The sequence below is a fragment of the Prionailurus viverrinus genome, chromosome B4 (genome assembly GCF_022837055.1).
Source record: "Prionailurus viverrinus isolate Anna chromosome B4, UM_Priviv_1.0, whole genome shotgun sequence".
In the NCBI taxonomy this organism is placed as follows: Eukaryota; Metazoa; Chordata; class Mammalia; order Carnivora; family Felidae; genus Prionailurus; species Prionailurus viverrinus.
Window position 1 is genome coordinate 119,200,507 of NC_062567.1, and position 17,530 is coordinate 119,218,036.

Consider the following 17,530-nt stretch of genomic DNA (forward strand, 5'->3'; position numbering starts at 1 on the left):
GTGATATTAGAATCTTTGTATCATTTTTTACAAAATTGGTATCCTACTATATAACTAGCTTTTGATTTTATCTTTTTTCATGTACCATGATATCAGGAACTTTTCCCCATGTTATTAAATAGTCATCAAAAACAAACCAAAGACCTTGACACTGTCTTCCTCAGGAAAACCTGTTTAAAATATTTTACTGGTAGTAAAGGCTCTTTTCATTTATTTCCCAGTTTGAGAAAACAGTTTCATGTCTTGTCTTATAACTGGGTGTGTATAAGCAGCCTTTCATAGGCATACTTGAGAAATGTCTTATAGTTGTGTAATTTTTATGCAAATGAACCGTGAAGGACTTTTCATCTAAGACTTGGTGATGGTGACCGCCTTTTATATTAGTTGGGTCCTTCCTTAAGGTATAGATCCACATCACTGGATGCCACTTCATCCTGTGTTCTGCAGTTTCTCCCACTGTGGGTTGGAGAAAAATAGAAGTCACTGAGTAACATGGCTTTTTTTGTATGTAACACTTAACCTGAAAGAAATCTTTAGAAGGATTGACTTCCCTTGAAATCTCCCTGGCAATAGATACGCATTTGTTGCTGTGTGTGGAAGAATTAAAAAATGAGTATTTCTGGGGCGCCTGGGTAGCTCAGTCAGTTGAGCATCCAACTTCAGCTCAGGTGATGATCTCACAGCTTGTGAGTTCAAGCCCCGTGTCAGGCTCTGTGCTGACAGCTCGGAGCCTGGAGCCTGCTTCGGATTCTGTGCCTCCCTTTCTCTCTCCCCAACACACTCGCATTCTGTCTCTGTCTGTCTCAAAAATAAATAAACATTTAAAAAAAAAATTTTTTTTTTAGTGAGTATTTCAGAACCAGCTGATAGAAATGTTACTTTTCAGTTAAAAATTATTTCAAAGTGTGGTTACAGTTTACATAGTGTCAGTTAGACATTTAAGCAGGTTTTCATCTGCAGAGAAGTCCAGCATTTTATTTTGCTTTGTGTTTGGACAGATGCAGGTAGAGCTGAACTATAGCCGGTATCTTTAAGCTTACAATTAAGGTTAAATTGTCTCAGAAATTAAGTGAACTCGAAACAACAGAAACTTACTCATTAACTAGAGAGGTCATATAAGCCCAACCATATTCCTGAGGGTGAAGAGAGATGCTATAAATAATTAAGCCAAACAACCAAAATAAACTGGGACTGTCCCTGGCCACCCTCGCTAATAGCTGTTCTGGTTCTGACCGCCATGAACCCCACGTGACTCCATCTCTTCCTCCTCTGAGCTTTCCTCTCCTGGGCCTGTGATCACATGCTGCCTTTTTTTACCCTCCTCCCTTAATAGTTGACCTACTTAAAGCTCCCTGAGGGTAGAGAACATGTCACATTATTATTGTTACTACCCCTCATGATCCATGGTTCGTTGATACTCATTACATATTGAAAGAGTGGCTGAAATTTCTGACAGAGCCCTATTCTTAAGCATGGAGCATGCCCAGTACACTGTTACATTGCCGTTCAAGAAACGCAGTTTGGTCATTTACAAGTTGTTTTGGATTTGAATGGGTTCTTGCGAAGACCTTGCCAGCAATTGAAAGCAGTTTTTTCACCTTTTGTGCTTAAAAAAAAATGTTAAGACATCATAGAGTAGTGGTCAAGAGAACAGTCTCCAAAACCACACAGACCTAGCTTCAGATCCTAGCATGACTGTGTGTTCTTTGACAGAGTTGGCCTCTCTGAGCCACAGTGTCACCACCTATAGGATGGAAATAATAACAGTACCTACCTCATGGATAATAGAGGTGATAATGTGTAAAGTATCCTGCTTGGTGCCTGCACATACTATGCCTAGTATCTGTTAGACAAAGTTGTATGGATACAGCCTCTTAGAGCCTTTCTTCAGTTTGTTAGTACTAAGTACATTAAAAGTGCTTGAGCTCTTCTTCCAATGATGATTAATTGGTAAAACCAAACTGTCTGCATATTTTTGGTTTTACCTTCCTGCTGATTGTTAGGACTACGTCCCTGATGTAAAACAATTTCTGGTTTGCCATTGGCTGGATGGAAAGCCTTTGTGTTCTCTACCCTTGTTGGTGTGTTTCCTCTAGGTGGGATGCTCTTATCCTTTGTGCGAGGTTTCATAATTGGGGATGGATTCATCCACCTCCACCCGAAAATGATCCTAATCTCTAAATGTTGCATATCCCGATACAGCAAATTCTTGTTTGGTCTGTACTCTTAATTTCCATGCTGTACTTTTTATGTTTTTTTTATGTTTTATGTTTTATAAACATTGGTTGGTTTTTATGTTTTATAAACATTCACACTCTAGAAGGCTTTTAATTGAAAAATAGCTTGTCTTCAATACATTTCTTGTAGAAAAGGCTTAGACTTTGGAGTTAGACTGTGGTTCAGATCTCAGCTCTACACCATTAAGCACAGTGGCTTTCGACAAGTCTCAGGGTTTTTTTTGTTTGTTTGTTTTTGTTTTTTACCTGTAATGTGGGGACCGTGTTACCGCATGATAGAGATGTTATGAGGATTAAACGAGACATGTAGATAAATTGTCTAATGTAATGTTGGTGAGGTGCCTACCATTACCCATCATATTATAGATTTTAAAATAATTTCCCTTTTGAGTAATCTTACTAATGTTCCTTCACATATGTATTTAAACTCAATATGAAAATTCATATTGAACTTGTTTTCATAAATAAACATTGAGAAATAAGATGACTATTTCAATGTTTCTCCTTGCAGGTATTTCCCTTTACTGGCTAAACAGAAACCTGGGCACCCTGAGTGTGATATCCTGACCAACGTCTTTGCAATTCTGTCAGCGAAGAATCTCTCTGAAGCCACAGCCTCTATTGTGATGGATATAGCTGATGACCTTCTTAACCTTCCAGATTTTGAACCCACAGAAACACTTTCGAGCTTGCCGGTGACTGGATGCGAATACACCGAAAGGACAGATGGTATGTGTGCTGTACAAAGGTTTAAACTCTAAACCTAGCATTTGTGCCCTCACAAAGGAAAAAGTCCATACAATTTGGCTCTTTTAATTACTTACATTATTAAAAGAGTTTCTTTTCTGTAGAAATTAATAACCAACTTACATAAACTGAATTTTCTTTGCAGTCAGAGCAATTCAGATTATTTATGCTCCAGAAAGCTCAACTGCCCACCAGGAAATTATCAAATGACTTCCACTGTCCTGTTTCTGAATTCTTCCTATCATATTGTACGAACAGTTCTTTTACTACTTCCCAAAATGGGTTAATTAGATAAAGCCTCAGGGGTCTCTTATATAAACTTAAATTTAGCTAATGATACAGCTATTATGACTAAGAAGAAAGTTATTTCATCTTTAAATTTGAAATTTACTAAATGTTTATGATAATTGAGTGGTTTCCTTATCTGTCATTATGAAGATATGATAATTGAGTGGTTTCCTTGTCTGTCATTATGAAGATAGTGTACGATTATCCTTTATGAGAATAATTTATTAAAATCAAAACATCACTTTTTTTCAGAGTCTATCACAATGGGAGGAAGATTAATTCTACCTCATGTACCTGCAATTCTCCAGTATCTCAGCAAAACCACAATAAGTGCAGAAAAGGTGAAAAAGAAAAAGAACAGAGCACAAGTCAGTAAGGAACTTGGCATTCTGTCAAAGTAAGTGATATATATATGTCCTTAAAAGGTAACATTACTCTCCGTGGTTTTAATTTCTGCTAAATGATGTCCAGTTTTTCAATTATTTAAATGTGATAATAAGCTGAAAAGGTTTTCTGTATTTTAAATGCTCTCCATTTTTAAGTTAATGTGGAACTCTTTTTCTTTTCTGGAATATTTATTAAAAAACTTTTGTGTAAAGCATCTGCCTTCATTTTATTATAAGAAAACAGTCTTAAAAATTCTAAAGTAGACTAATAGATTTGCTTGTTTAGCCTTTGCATATTTTGTTCAACTAGAATTTTGAAAAAAAAGAATTTTGAGTTACATGAGATCACATACTTTTTTTTTTTTAGTTTAATTGATAAAAATAATTAACTTAAAAGAGCAGGCTGTGGTTGCTTTGTTTGTTTTCTAAGGGTCAAGAAGATCTTGCAAGGATTTTTAAAGATTCTTTTTGTCAGTAGACCTAATAATATGTAATTGTGATTTCTATAGCAAGGTTGGTAAACCAGAGCACAAAAAATGTTTCTATTTTAAACTCTAAATTGTTCCAGGCCTTAGCTGTGAAAAGTTTATTTTTTCTGTTAACCTCAGCAACAGCAAAAAATGATATATTAGAGAATCATTGAGGAACTTCTTTGAAATGTTTTATTTATACTGTTGTACTTCTAAGTTTTGCAGAATGGGAAACCACACAAAATACACTCATTGAATTTTATCACAGGCTGTGTGGTGGTGAAAAGGTGAAGAGAGATCAGGCACCAGAAAGACCCGGGTTTGAAAGCCCTGCTCTACCATTTCTTAGCAATGGGACACCAGTTTCTCTGAGTCTCCCATTTTCTTTGGGCAAAATGGAGCTAAAAATAATTCCTACATTGAAGGCTATTTTGGGAATTAAAGTGAAAATTGTACAGAAAGCCTTCTACAAGTCTTGGCACTTAGAATGTTATTTCTTTGTAAAATAAGAAATTACTGATGGTCAGATCATGATATCATGTACACAATCAGATGCTACAAGAGAAATAGAATAGTAGCAAGGTGCCTGAAGTTGGAGAGAAGTGAGCAGACACTGCTAAATAAGTCACCTGAACTTTTTGTAGATGAACACATAAAAGCCACCTGTGTCTGTCACGTTTTTCTACAAAAAGTTGAGCTTCTTAGAGAAGTACTCTCAAATTGTTGATCTTCCTTATATATCCATTTTTTTCCCCATCTCTAGGATCAGCAAGTTCATGAAAGACAAAGAACAAAGTTCTCTGCTCATTACACTTCTCCTCCCTTTCCTCCACCGTGGCAATATTGCTCAGGTACAGATTCATAGGATTTTATTTTGTCTCTGAAGCAACACTTTATTATTAGATTTATTTGGGAGCAGTAATTTCCTTGGTTAGATTCTGTGATGTATTTGTGAAGAGACTTTATATAGAAATACAAAAATAAAAATAGAGGAGAAAAACTGGAATGGAAGTAGGAATGAGGGTGCACAAGAAGGTGGAAAACGCCATCATCAGTCATAACAGAAAAAGTGTTATTAATCCCTTCATTTTCCTTTCTTTAGCTTCTAATCCACTTCAAGGCTTTTTTTTTTTCTCCCTGACTTTGACCAGTAATGAATCTGGAACCCAAAAAGTACATCGTATAATCTTTTTTTTTTTTTTAATTTTTTTTTTTTTTTTTTTAGTGTTTATTTCTGAGACAGAGACAGAGCATGAGTGGGGGAGGGGCAGAGAGAGAGGGAGAGAGAGAATCAGAAGCAGGCTCCAGGCTCCGAGCTGTCAACACAGAGCCCGACGTGGGGCTTGAACTCACAACCCGTGATATCATGACCTGAGCCGAAGTTGGTCACTCAACCAACTGAGCCACCCAGGCGCCCCAGTGCATCGTATAATCTTAAATATAGATCACAGTTGCAGGACTGAATGAAAAGTCAGACTATAATAATATTAGGCATAGCTAAGAATTTTCTGATATGATTTTCAAACCTTAGTTCAATCCCAAGTTAAAGAGTCTTCCCATGCTCAAACTCAGGTATGAGGCCGAAGCCATTACACTGAACATCTCTTACCACATAGTAATTCAGTGTGGAAAACCACAGATCTGTAGACAACCAGAAATGTGTATTTTTTTTCAGCAAGCTCATTTTTCTTGGCTCTTTTTGGACTCAGTAGAGGAAATTCTGTCCCAAAGCCATATGTGTTTTCTATTAGAATTAAGGAAGAAACCGTTCATGGACGTTGTTGTGGATTTTATGTTAAGTTAAAATGCTAAGAACTTTTAAAACACTGTGAAATAACTTTTCCAATTACTACTTTTGCTTCTTATTCATGATTGTATGTTTTCTGGACTGAAATATATTAAAGCCAGGTTGATCAGTTTTATAAATTACCGAAATGTGATTTCTTTTTCTTCTTAAGGATACAGAGGTTGATATTTTGGTGACAGTACAAAACCTTTTAAAACATTGTCTGGAGCCTACAAGCTTCCTCAAGCCTCTAGCAAAACTCTTCTCAGTTATTAAGAATAAATTGTCAAGACAGTTGCTTTGTACAGTTTTCCAGGTCTGTAATACTAATTTTTACCCCAAACTACCCACCCCTTTTTAAAAAGATAACTATGACATGTAACACATATTAATAGCTTTCTTGGTGCCAGTATGATGTTTCATATAAATTTGAGTGGAAGGAGAGAGTTAAAGGGAGGAGGGCAGGAAAATTAAGATTTTATTCAGCAATAACATACTTTTTTCATTCCATTTAGACTCTTTCTGATTTTGAGAGTGGATTAAAATACATTACTGATGTTGTCAAGGTAAGAGAGAAAGTCTTCTCTTTTGCTTCAAAAGTATTATCATTTTTGTTTATTTAAGGTTTATGTACTTTCACCTATGTTTTCAACGTTTCAATGTTTTCATTTCTTGTAGCTTAACGCCTTTGATCAAAGACATCTTGATGATATCAACTTTGATGTTCGCTTCTCAGCATTCCAGACAATCGCCTCTTGTATTAAAGAGATGCAAACTGTGGATGTTAACTACTTAATTCTAGTCATGCATAATTGTTTCTATAATCTGGAGGTAGGTTTTTATAGCAAAAGTTTATGAATTGGTTTTCATTGTTTTGATAATACAACTGCATGACCAAATTCCTTAATTTGTGTTTTGAGCAGGACAAAGACTTTTGTGTAAAATTTCTTTTAGTTGCACAATATTTTGCAATATGGTGAAGACCATATTGTTATTCTCATGATTTAAAAGATAAGTACTTTGAATAAAATAATATATGTGGAAACACTTTGAAAAATCCAAAAGCTGTGTATTAGAATAGGGAAATTCATAAAGACAGAAAGTAAATTAGTGGCTAGGTTATGAAGGGCTTCCGAGGGAGGGAGGAATGGGAACGGAGAGGGAGGACTTCAGATTGGCACAGGGTTTATTTTGAGAGTAATAAAAATGTTCTGAAGTTAGATAGTGGTGATGGTTGAAACAACCTTGTGAATATATTTGCAAAAAGACTTTACTTAAAGTGTACAAAAGGGCGAATTTTAGAGATGCCTGGATGGCTCGGTCATTTAAGCATCTGACTTCGGCTTGGGTCATGATCTCACGGTCTGTGAGTTCAAGCCCCACCATCGGGCTCTGTGCTGATGGCTTGGAGCCTGGAGCCTGCTTCAGATTCTGTGTCTGCCTCTCTCTCTGCCCCTCCCCCACTCATATTCTGTCTCTCAAAAATAAACATTAAAATAATTTTTTTTTTTTTAATTTTTTTTTTCAACATTTATTTATTTTTGGGACAGAGAGAGACAGAGCATGAACGGGGGAGGGGCAGAGAGAGAGGGAGACACAGAATCGGAAACAAGCTCCAGGCTCTGAGCCATCAGCCCAGAGCCTGACACGGGGCTCGAACTCACAGACCGTGAGATCGTGACCTGGCTGAAGTCGGACGCTTAACCGACTGCGCCACCCAGGCGCCCCAAAATAATTTTTTTTTAAGGGTGAACTTTAGGGGTACCTGGGTGGCTCAGTTGGTTGAGCATCTGACTTCAGCTTAGGTCATGATCTCTCAGTTTGTGAGTTTGAGCCCCGCATTGTGCTCTGTACAGACAGCTCAGAGCCTGGAACCTGCTTCGGACTCTGTGTGTGTCTCTCTCTGTCCCTCCTCTGCTCACACTCTCTCTCTCAAAATAAATAGACATTTTTTTTAAAAAGTGAATTTTATAGTATTTCAATTATATCTCAGTTTTTTGAAGTTTTGTAACTACTGTCATTATTTGACAGTCTGCCCTCCTTTATTGATATAGAACTATAAAGGGTTTGGACTATAATTAAGTGCCATGTTGCTGAATTGAATTAAAGCCCCAAAATGAGGAAAATGGAACCCTTGATTCATAGTTGACCATGTAACCAGTAATATCTTTGTGGCATTTTATAGTTATTCATCAGATATCAACAATTATGTAATATATGAAAAAGTAATCTCTCTGTTTGGAGATAATTCTTCATATATTATGTCAAGTTCCAACAGAGAGGATTCCAAATCACTGCTTGGTTGGCTGAGTTGGAAATAGTTTCTCCACATTCACTGCCTACATTGCTCGAAGCAGGAACTGGAGCACAACTAACCAGGATTATACCAGCCAACTTTGTCATTCTCAGTGATCATGTGACACTAAATATTGAAAACTGCTTATTTTGCTTGTTTGGAGAATTAAAACAAATCAAAAACTCTATTTCATCATATTTTCCAAATGGGAGTGACACTTCTCAGTAAGCGTGATTTTTTAAAGTTATATACTACAGGCACGCCTCATTTTATCATGCTTTGCAGATACTGTTTTTTACAAATTGAAGGTTTGTGGCAACTCTGCTTCAAACAAGTCTGTCAGCACAATTTTTCCAATAGCATTTGCTTACTTTGTGTCTTTGTGTCACATTTGCTAATTCTCACAATATTTCAAACTTTTTCATTATTATTATGTTTGTCATGGTGATCTGTGATCAGTGATTCTGACTCTCTGAAATACAGATCATGGTAAATATTTTTTAATGAAGGTATGTACCTTGTTTTTTTAGACATAATGCTAGTGCACACTTAATAGACCATAGCATAGTGTGAACATAACTTTTATATGCACTGGGAAACATTAATATTCATGTCACCTACTTTATTGTGATTTTCACTTTGCTGTGGTGGTCTGAAACCAGATTCACAGTATCTCTGAGGTATGCCTGCATGTTCCTCACAACCCTACATTTGGTTCTTCCTTATGATTTTTACATAGACGAGTGGCAACATTTTCATTGAGGGGTAAACTCTTTCATTGGGAAATAATATTCCATATTACAGATATTACACAGAATAATTTGGGGTTTTTTCTTTTTCCTGTTTCCAGTTAGGAGACATGTCTTTAAGTGATAATGCCAGCCTATGCCTGATGAGTATCATCAAGAAGGTAGCTGCCTTGAACGTCACAGAGAAAGAATACAGGGAAATCATTCATCGTTCACTCCTGGAGAAATTGAGGAAAGGATTGAAGAGCCAGACAGAGGTATTGGGGTTTGCGATTGTATTTTTGTCTTTTACATACTACTGTCTGTGAGTTTTGGTATTGGTTTTGTTTTTCCCTACTTATACTGTTGTTGAAAAGCAGTCAGTCTTATAAGTACATTTAATTAAAATACTTGATTGCATAAATACCAAACTTTTAACAGGAGAATGAGAATAGAAAGGAGAGCAATCACTTCTGATTTCAGTTTGTGTTTATAGTGGGAATATTTTACTTTAAAAAAAAGAAAAAAAATTGTAATGGCTTTGTTGTGTGTTTCTTTGTATCCTCTAGAAAACAAATTCTTTAAAAAAAATTTTTTCCCCTCAATTTGGCATTTGCAGAATATTCAACAGGATTATACCACAGTGCTTTCCTGTTTAATTCAAACTTTTCCAAATCAACCAGAATTTAAAGAGTTGGTACAGCTTACTGATTGCCATGATCCAGAAATGGACTTCTTTGAGAATATGAAACACATTCAGGTAGAAGACAGTTCTGTTCAGTTCTTTTTTTCCCTGCCTATAAGTATTTCAAACTGTTCTGTCTCATTTAAAAAGATATATTTTAATTTTCCAAAAAGTTTTGAGCCTCTGATTTCTTGGTCTTCTTGATCATCAATGAAATTAGCACAGGAAATGATCATTTTCCTGGGGTCTGTTTTCTTTCATGGTATCATAAACCACAATTACAGTGTCACCTTTCTCTGCCATTTGCTAAGAAGTTTAACTGCTTTAGGATCCATTGTTAAACAAATGCTATGGATTATATCTCTGGAAGCAAATCAAGGCATAGGTGTTGCTCATGTAACACATGGACTGCCCTTCACTCCTTTAATCTCTTCATGCAAAAGGAACATGATACTGGGGCACCTGAATGACTCAGTCAGCTGAGCATCCAACTTGTGGTTTTGGCTCAGGTCATGATCTCACAGTTTCGTGGGTTTGAGCCCCACGTCAGGCTCAGTGCTGGCAGCATGAAGCCTGCCTAGGATTCTCTCTCTCTCCCTCTCTCTCTGCCCTGCCCCCACTTGCACTGTCTCTGTCTCTCTCAAAATAAATAAATAAACTTCAAAAAGAAATGATACAGAAATGGAGCTGGTCATAGGTGAGTTCATTCAGTAACTAATTCTTATTTTATCTAACGCATAGATCCACAGAAGAGCAAGAGCCTTGAAGAAACTGGCAAAACAGCTAATGGAAGGCAAAGTTATGCTGTCTTCTAAATCTCTCCAGAATTACATCATGCCTTATGCCATGACTCCAATTTTTGATGAGAAAATGCTCAAGGTAGGACATTAGATTTAGAAAACATTAAACCTCAGGGCACCTGGGTGGCTCAGTCGGTTAGGCGTCATCCAACTTTGGTTCAGGTCATGGTCTCATGGTTTGTGACTTTGAGCCCCGCATTGGGCTCTGTGCTGACAGCTCAGAGCCTGGAGCCTGCTTCAGATTCTGTGTCTCCCTGGCCCTCTGCCCCTCTCCTGCTCTCTCTCTCTCTCTCTCTCTCTCTCTCTCTCTCTCTAAAAATAAACATTAAAAAAAAAAGAAAAGAAACCATTAAACCTCTACCCATACCGTGACACAATTTTCCAAAATGCATATGGGGTTGGTGGCATCCATGTTGATGTTGTCACCATAATTAGAGGCTTAGAATAGTTCTGAAGCCCTTAGAATGGTACTTGGCACACAGTAAATGTTCTATAAATGGCATTATTTTTATTTTCATTATTATTAGCTCGCAAAGGCCAGCCACAAAATATTTCCCCTCTTAGAAATGATCACATTACTAACATAGCATACTTTTATTTTTGTATCATTTATTTACAATAAATTTATTTACAATTTACAATAAATTACAAATAAATTTATTTACATTTATTGACAATAATAATGATTTGCAATATCATTGTATTTTTAATTCTGATAAATACCATTAATAATCAGTATTTTCCCAAATGTCTTACAAGAAATGAAGTCACACAATTGCTACCTTTTCTTTAACACTATACCAGCTACAGGAGCTATTTTAAGTACTTTACATAGTCTTACTTCATCCTCACCACAGCTCAGCCCTATGGGGGGGATTGTTGTCAGTATATTACAGGAAAGTAAACTGGGAATATGTGAGGTATTTATCTTTCTCAAAGACATACAGAATGAGAATCAGTATTTGAACTTAGGCCTGTCTTCACTGTTAGACTACACAGTGCCAAGAAAACAGTGCCTGGCACATTGTAAGACCCTGGTAAATGATATTTATTGATCAGATTAATGAAAGAGTGAAATTTAAGTCCAATTTGAGGCAATATCAGGAGCTGTTGGTCGAACTTATTCTGTGTTGATCACATGGTCTTGTGCAAGTTTCGGTTTCCCCTATTGTTTCAAAATTTTTTTAAAGAATTACCTACATAGGGGCGCCTGGGTGGCTCAGTTGGTTAAGCGTCTGACTTCAGCTCAGGTCATGATCTCATGGTTTGTGGGTTTGAGCCCCACATCAGGCTCCATGCTGATGGCTCAGAGCCTGAAGCCTGCCTCAGATTCTGTGTCTCCCCCTGTCTCTCTGTCCCTCCCCCCGACCATTCAAAGATGAATAAACATTAAAAAAAAAGAAAAGAAAAGAATTACGTACGTAAATAAAAGAATACTCCCCCTAAGTTCTGGCTTGAAGAGCCAGTAAGCACAACCAATTTATAGTTTGATGGCAGTAAAATAGGAAAGAGGTGTAGATGAAAAAAATAAATTATATTTAGTTTTGGTTGATATTAACATATCTCTTTAAACGTTTATTTATGTTAAGGGAGAGACTGCTCATGAGTGGGGGAGGGGCAGAGAGAGAGGGAGAGACAGTTGCCACAGTGTTAGTGCAGACCCGGATGGGAGGTTCAGTCCCATGAACCATGAGCTCATGACCTGAGCTGAAATCAAGAGTCAGATGCTTAACCAGCTGAGCCACCCAGGCACTGCAATATGGTATATCTTTTTAGTGTTCTATTTTTTTTTTTTTTAAACATATTTGTGATTTTGTATTTACAGTTGGTTTCTGGTAGATAACATATAACTGGGTCTTGGCAGTTTTATCAAATCTGACGATCTCTGCCTTTTAATAGGTTTTAGACAGGGGCATCTAGATGGTGCAGTAAAGCATCTGACTCTTGATTTTTGTCTCCGGTTATGATCTCACAGTGGTGAGATCAAGCTCTGCATCAGGCTCCACACTGACAGTATGAAGCCTGCTTGGGGTTCTCTCTCTCTTCTTCCTCTGCCCCTCCCCTGTTCATGCTTTCTCTCAAAAAAAAAAAAATTGTTTTTTAGACCATTTACATTTAATATGATTATTAATATGGTTGGATTTATATCTTTGATGTTGTTTATATTCCATTTGTCCCTCTCTTTTTTCCCTTGTATTGGATTAATTGGATTTTTTAAGCGATTTTATTTTATCTCTGTTGGCTTATTAGTTGTCATTGAGCTCTATTTATAGGTTTTACCTCTACATTAGTTCTGGTGTCTTTTTTTTTTTTTTTTTTTTTTTTTCAGTTTATGTATTTTGATAGAGAAATAGAGTGCATGTGTCCAAGAGCATGCACAACCAGGGGAGAAGCAGAGAAAGAGGGATAGAGAGAATCCCAAGCAGGCTCTGTGCAGTCATCATGGAGCCTGACTCAGGCAGGGCTCAATCCCATGAACCATGAGATCATGACCTGAGCTGAAACCAAGAGTCAGACACTCAACTGACTGAGCCACCCAGGTGCCCCTACCTATACATTAGTTTTAAACATATATTGTTATTTTTGCCTTAAACAGTCAATTATCTTTTAAAGTGATCTTTCAAAATAAGGAAAGATCTTTTATATTTCCTTACATATTTATAATTTCTGGTTACTTCCAATTACTTATAATTTTCCAGTTATTCCTTTGGGTAGATCCAGATATACTGCTATATCATTTTATTCCTGACAGGAAGACCTCCTTTAAATTTTTTGTAATAAAGGTCTACTGGTGATGAATTCTTTCAGTTTTTATGTCTTTTCTCATCTTTGCTTTTGAAAGATGATGTTTCTGGAAGTTGTGGAATTCTAGATTGACAGGGTTTTTTTTCTTTCTATTCTTTAAAGATAATTGCTCTATTGTCTTCTGATTTATATCATTTCCAACAAGAAGTCATTCTTATCTTTCTTCCTTTGAGTGTAATATATCTATTTTTAGGGGCTGCCTTGAAAATTTTCTCTATATCACTGGTTTTAAGCTAGTTGATTATGCTGTGCCTTAGTGTAGTTTCCTTCATATTTCTTGTGCTTGGGGTTTGTTGAGCTTTTTGGATCTACTGATTTGTAGTGTTCTTCAAACTTGGAATTTTTTGCCATTATTTCTTCAAAGATACTTTTGGGTCCCCTTCTTGCCTTTGGAGACTCCAGTGTGTATTAGGCCACTCAGAATTGGCCCAAACTCACTGAAGCTCTTTTTTTTTTTTTTTTTTTTTTTTTTTTTTTTCATTAGTTTCTCTCCCTCCACCCAGGGTTTCATCTTGTTTCAAATTTGTATCGCTGTGTCTTCAAGTTCACTAATCTTTTCTTCTTCAGAGTCTAATCTGATTTGAATCCTATCCAGTGTGTCTTTCCTTCCAGAACTGTCTTTTCTATTTCTGAATTTTTGGCTTGGGCCTTATAATTTTATATCTTACCTCTCCTTAACATGCTTCTGCTTTCCTTTCCCTTCTTGATCTTATGGAATGTAATTTCATCAATTGTCTTTCTTTGTCTACTTAAGTCTATTATCTGTGTCACTTTGGGGTCTGTTTCTACTGGTTGATTTTTCTTGTCATGAGAGGTATTTTCTGCAGCTTTCTTCTCTGTGTAGCTCTCTCCTCTCTATGCTTTGCCCTTTGGACTCTGGCTGCCACAGCCTTCTCTCTGCCTCCTTACCTCAGGGAGACCACTGGGCCCTTTTTGGGTTTCTCCTGTGCTATGACCTGACAGTTCTCTTCACACAGTGAAATTAGGATAATTATAAGACACATTTCATTTGTTGCCTTTCTCTCAGCTAGCACTGTACTGCACTGTTCAATGTCCAAAGTCTGAAAACTGCTATTTCATATATTTTTGTCGATTTTTCTAGTTTAAGGTATCAGGGTAAAACCAGTCCCTGTTCTTTATGGTGGCGTGAAAGAAATGTCTCCAAGGCATCTGTACTGTTGAATGCTGAGCTGTACGTTAAAGTTAACTTTAGTGTTTAACTTTACACACTGAATTTACTTCATTCACTGTCTATAGGCTTTAACCCATCAGGGAGGTCTGAGTGGAAAAAAGTACAAAGTATGAACTGATTAATATCCTTTAATTAAAGATGGTGTCATTTCTTTAATTGACAGTGTCTTTTCCTAGAGCTGTTAGGGGGAGTGGGATATAGTTTGGGCATTCTTTCCCTTCTATAATTGCTAATCACCTACTGTCTAAGCTTTTTATTTATTTATTTATTTAAAAAAAAAATTTTTTAGCGTTTATTTACTTTTGAGACAGAAAGAGACAGAGCATGAATGGGGGAGGGTCAGAGAGAGAGAGGGAGACACAGAATCTGAAACAGGCTCCAGGCTCTGAGCTGTCAGCACAGAACCCAACGCGGGGCTCGAACTCATGAACCGTGAGATCATGACCTGAGCCAAAGTCAGATGCTTAACCGACTGAGCCACCCAGGCGCCCCTGTCTAAGCTTTTTAGTGTACGAAGTTAGCTCTTTATTTTATTAGCAAATACTATTCTATGTGGATGCTCTTGATTTGTTTTACAGCATGAAAATATAACCATTGCTGCCACAGAAGTTATTGGAGCTATTTGCAAACACCTCTCTTGGTCAGCATATATATATTACTTGAAACATTTCATTCATGTCTTACAGACAGGACAGATCAATCAAAAGTTGGGTGTCAGGTATGTATGGTCAAGCTTATTTTTGCTTTGTTTTTAAAATGTAAATTTTGGATTATTTCCTGAAGTGGTCTCTCTAATCTTAGTTTGCTTTTACCTTGTATTAATGAGGTTATGCTAATATTTGTTGAATTCAAAAATACCTAAAACTGGTAAAAATAATTTTACTGTTGATAAGTCTTTAAATCCTTCACTTTAATCATCAAATGATGTTATGAATCAGACATTTGTGTGTACATTCTTTTTTCAACAGTTTGCTAGTAATAGTGTTAGAAGCATTCCACTTCGACCACAAAACTCTTGAAGAACAAATGAGAAAAATTCAGAATGAAGAAAGTAAGTTTTTAAAACTTTCTTAAACTAGATTTCCACTCTATTCTTGGATAATTGATGTTAATGAATTAAAGATGGCAAAATTCAACTTATCACCTTTTTCTACTTAGAGCAGTGACCAGTGAATGAGTCAGGAGGAAGTTAAAGCAAATGGTTTGAGTATTTGTGTAAAATCTTTTTTTTAACAATAGAGAAGGCCAGTCTAAAATATGGGTAAAAAAAAATCTGAGCTTAAATTATTTATATAGAAATCCAATTTTACCACCTGCATGTATGGAAAGAACACTAAGCAATGAATGCAAAGATAGTATAAGAAAAGAATTAAAAATTAGAGCAACAATTAATAAGACAAAGTAGATACAATAAGAAAGGATCATCAAAGCTAAAAATAGGTATATGAAAAGATTATAAATTGGCAAACCTCTGTCAAGATTGATCAGTAAAAATAGAAGGCATAGGCATAATAAACATTAAGAATTTTTAAAGGTCCCAATCAAATTAAAAAGGTAAAATAATATTATGATCTTTGAACTTAAAAATTTGAATACTTGAGTGAGATATACAAACTCTTAGAAAAATAAAATACAAAAGCTGGCTTTAAAAGAAATAGAAAATCTGGGTATATCTCTAACTACTAAAAAATTGACTCTGTAGTTATAAACCTTCTCCTGATGAAAATACCAGGTTCACATTGCTTTATAGGCTAGTTATACAAATATTGAAGGAATGGGTAATTTCAACCTTACATCACCTATTTCAGATGATTAATAAGAAGGAAGCTTCCACTAACTCATGAAGTTGGTATAATTGGTTAATGGAATTTAACATTAGCATGCAAAAAACATGTGGTCCTCTAAAGAGGCACAAGGGAAACATTTGGTTAGATTTAGTATTTAGTCATGATATCAAATAAGGAACAAATAGAAATTTCCTTAACCTGTTAGAGGATGAACACTTAAATAGGCCAATAGGCTGTTTTTGCTAAAAGACATTGAAATATTTTGGCACTTAGTTTGCACTACTTCAGCATTCCTTCCTACTCAAGAATTTCTAATTCTTTGATTCACAGTAAAATCATTACAGAGCCACACTAATAAATAGCAAAGACTGGCTTGAATTTGTAGGAACCTTTTGTGTTTTAAACCATTAATTAAAACCGTTAATCAAACTAAAGTCTCTCAACGGTTTATCTTCAGGCAGTTGAATCTGCATTTTGCAATTTTGCATCAACAAAACATTAAAAATTAAAAATTAAAATAATCTGCTTAACTGTCTATTTTCTTAGATATGACTAGAGTTTAAATTTTTTTTTTTTTTCAACGTTTATTTATTTTTGGGACAGAGAGAGACAGAGCCTGAACGGGGGAGGGGCAGAGAGAGAGGGAGACACAGAATCGGAAATAGGCTCCAGGCTCTGAGCCATCAGCCCAGAGCCTGACGCGGGGCTCGAACTCACGGACCGCGAGATCGTGACCTGGCTGAAGTCGGACGCTTAACCGACTGCGCCACCCAGGTGCCCCGATATGACTAGAGTTTAAAACATTTATTGAGTACTATGAGCTGGGCCTTTCGAGACATTATCTCCTTTGTTCTCAAAAACCTTACAAGAACCTTAGTTGTTAGTTACACCATTATTTTTTGATATGAGAAATTACAGTTCAGAAATGTAAAGTAACTTTCCCAAAGCTACACAGCCAGGAAATAAAATAAAGACTAATGGCTACCATTTTTTTGAAAGTCTGTGACGTATCAGAAATGTATATTTGGGTGATTATAGACTTTATCTCATTGAATCGTGACAACAGCCTTGCAAGTGGTGCCATCTCCATCTTACTGATAAAGAATACAAAGCCCACTAGGCTTAGGTTAACTCACTTTGGTCATATGGCTTGTTAGCAGATCCATGCCTGGACTTGCCCCAGTACAACACTGCCTAATTTTCTTTAATGAACTGAGCCCTATAGTAAGGGACATTTCTGCCTGAGAACTGTTGGCTGCATTATAGTTTTCATGCTCATGAGTATAGGTTTTTGTTTTTGGAAACCTCCAACCACAATACTTT

At 36.3% G+C, this 17,530-nt stretch overlaps 1 protein-coding gene across 6 annotated transcripts in view; it reads left to right on the forward strand.

Moving 5' to 3' along the window:
• Positions 1-17,530, forward strand: part of UTP20 (UTP20 small subunit processome component) — a 107,634-nt gene that overhangs the window by 62,878 nt on the left and 27,226 nt on the right. For all 6 annotated transcript variants that reach the window (XM_047865440.1, XM_047865443.1, XM_047865441.1 and 3 more), the window contains 11 exons: positions 2,749-2,966; positions 3,525-3,669; positions 4,892-4,979; positions 6,087-6,230; positions 6,430-6,480; positions 6,593-6,745; positions 9,061-9,216; positions 9,558-9,698; positions 10,365-10,502; positions 14,999-15,138; positions 15,389-15,471. In XM_047865440.1, coding sequence (XP_047721396.1) covers positions 2,749-2,966; positions 3,525-3,669; positions 4,892-4,979; positions 6,087-6,230; positions 6,430-6,480; positions 6,593-6,745; positions 9,061-9,216; positions 9,558-9,698; positions 10,365-10,502; positions 14,999-15,138; positions 15,389-15,471 — 1,457 coding nt within the window. The remainder of the gene's footprint in view (positions 1-2,748; positions 2,967-3,524; positions 3,670-4,891; positions 4,980-6,086; positions 6,231-6,429; positions 6,481-6,592; positions 6,746-9,060; positions 9,217-9,557; positions 9,699-10,364; positions 10,503-14,998; positions 15,139-15,388; positions 15,472-17,530) is intronic.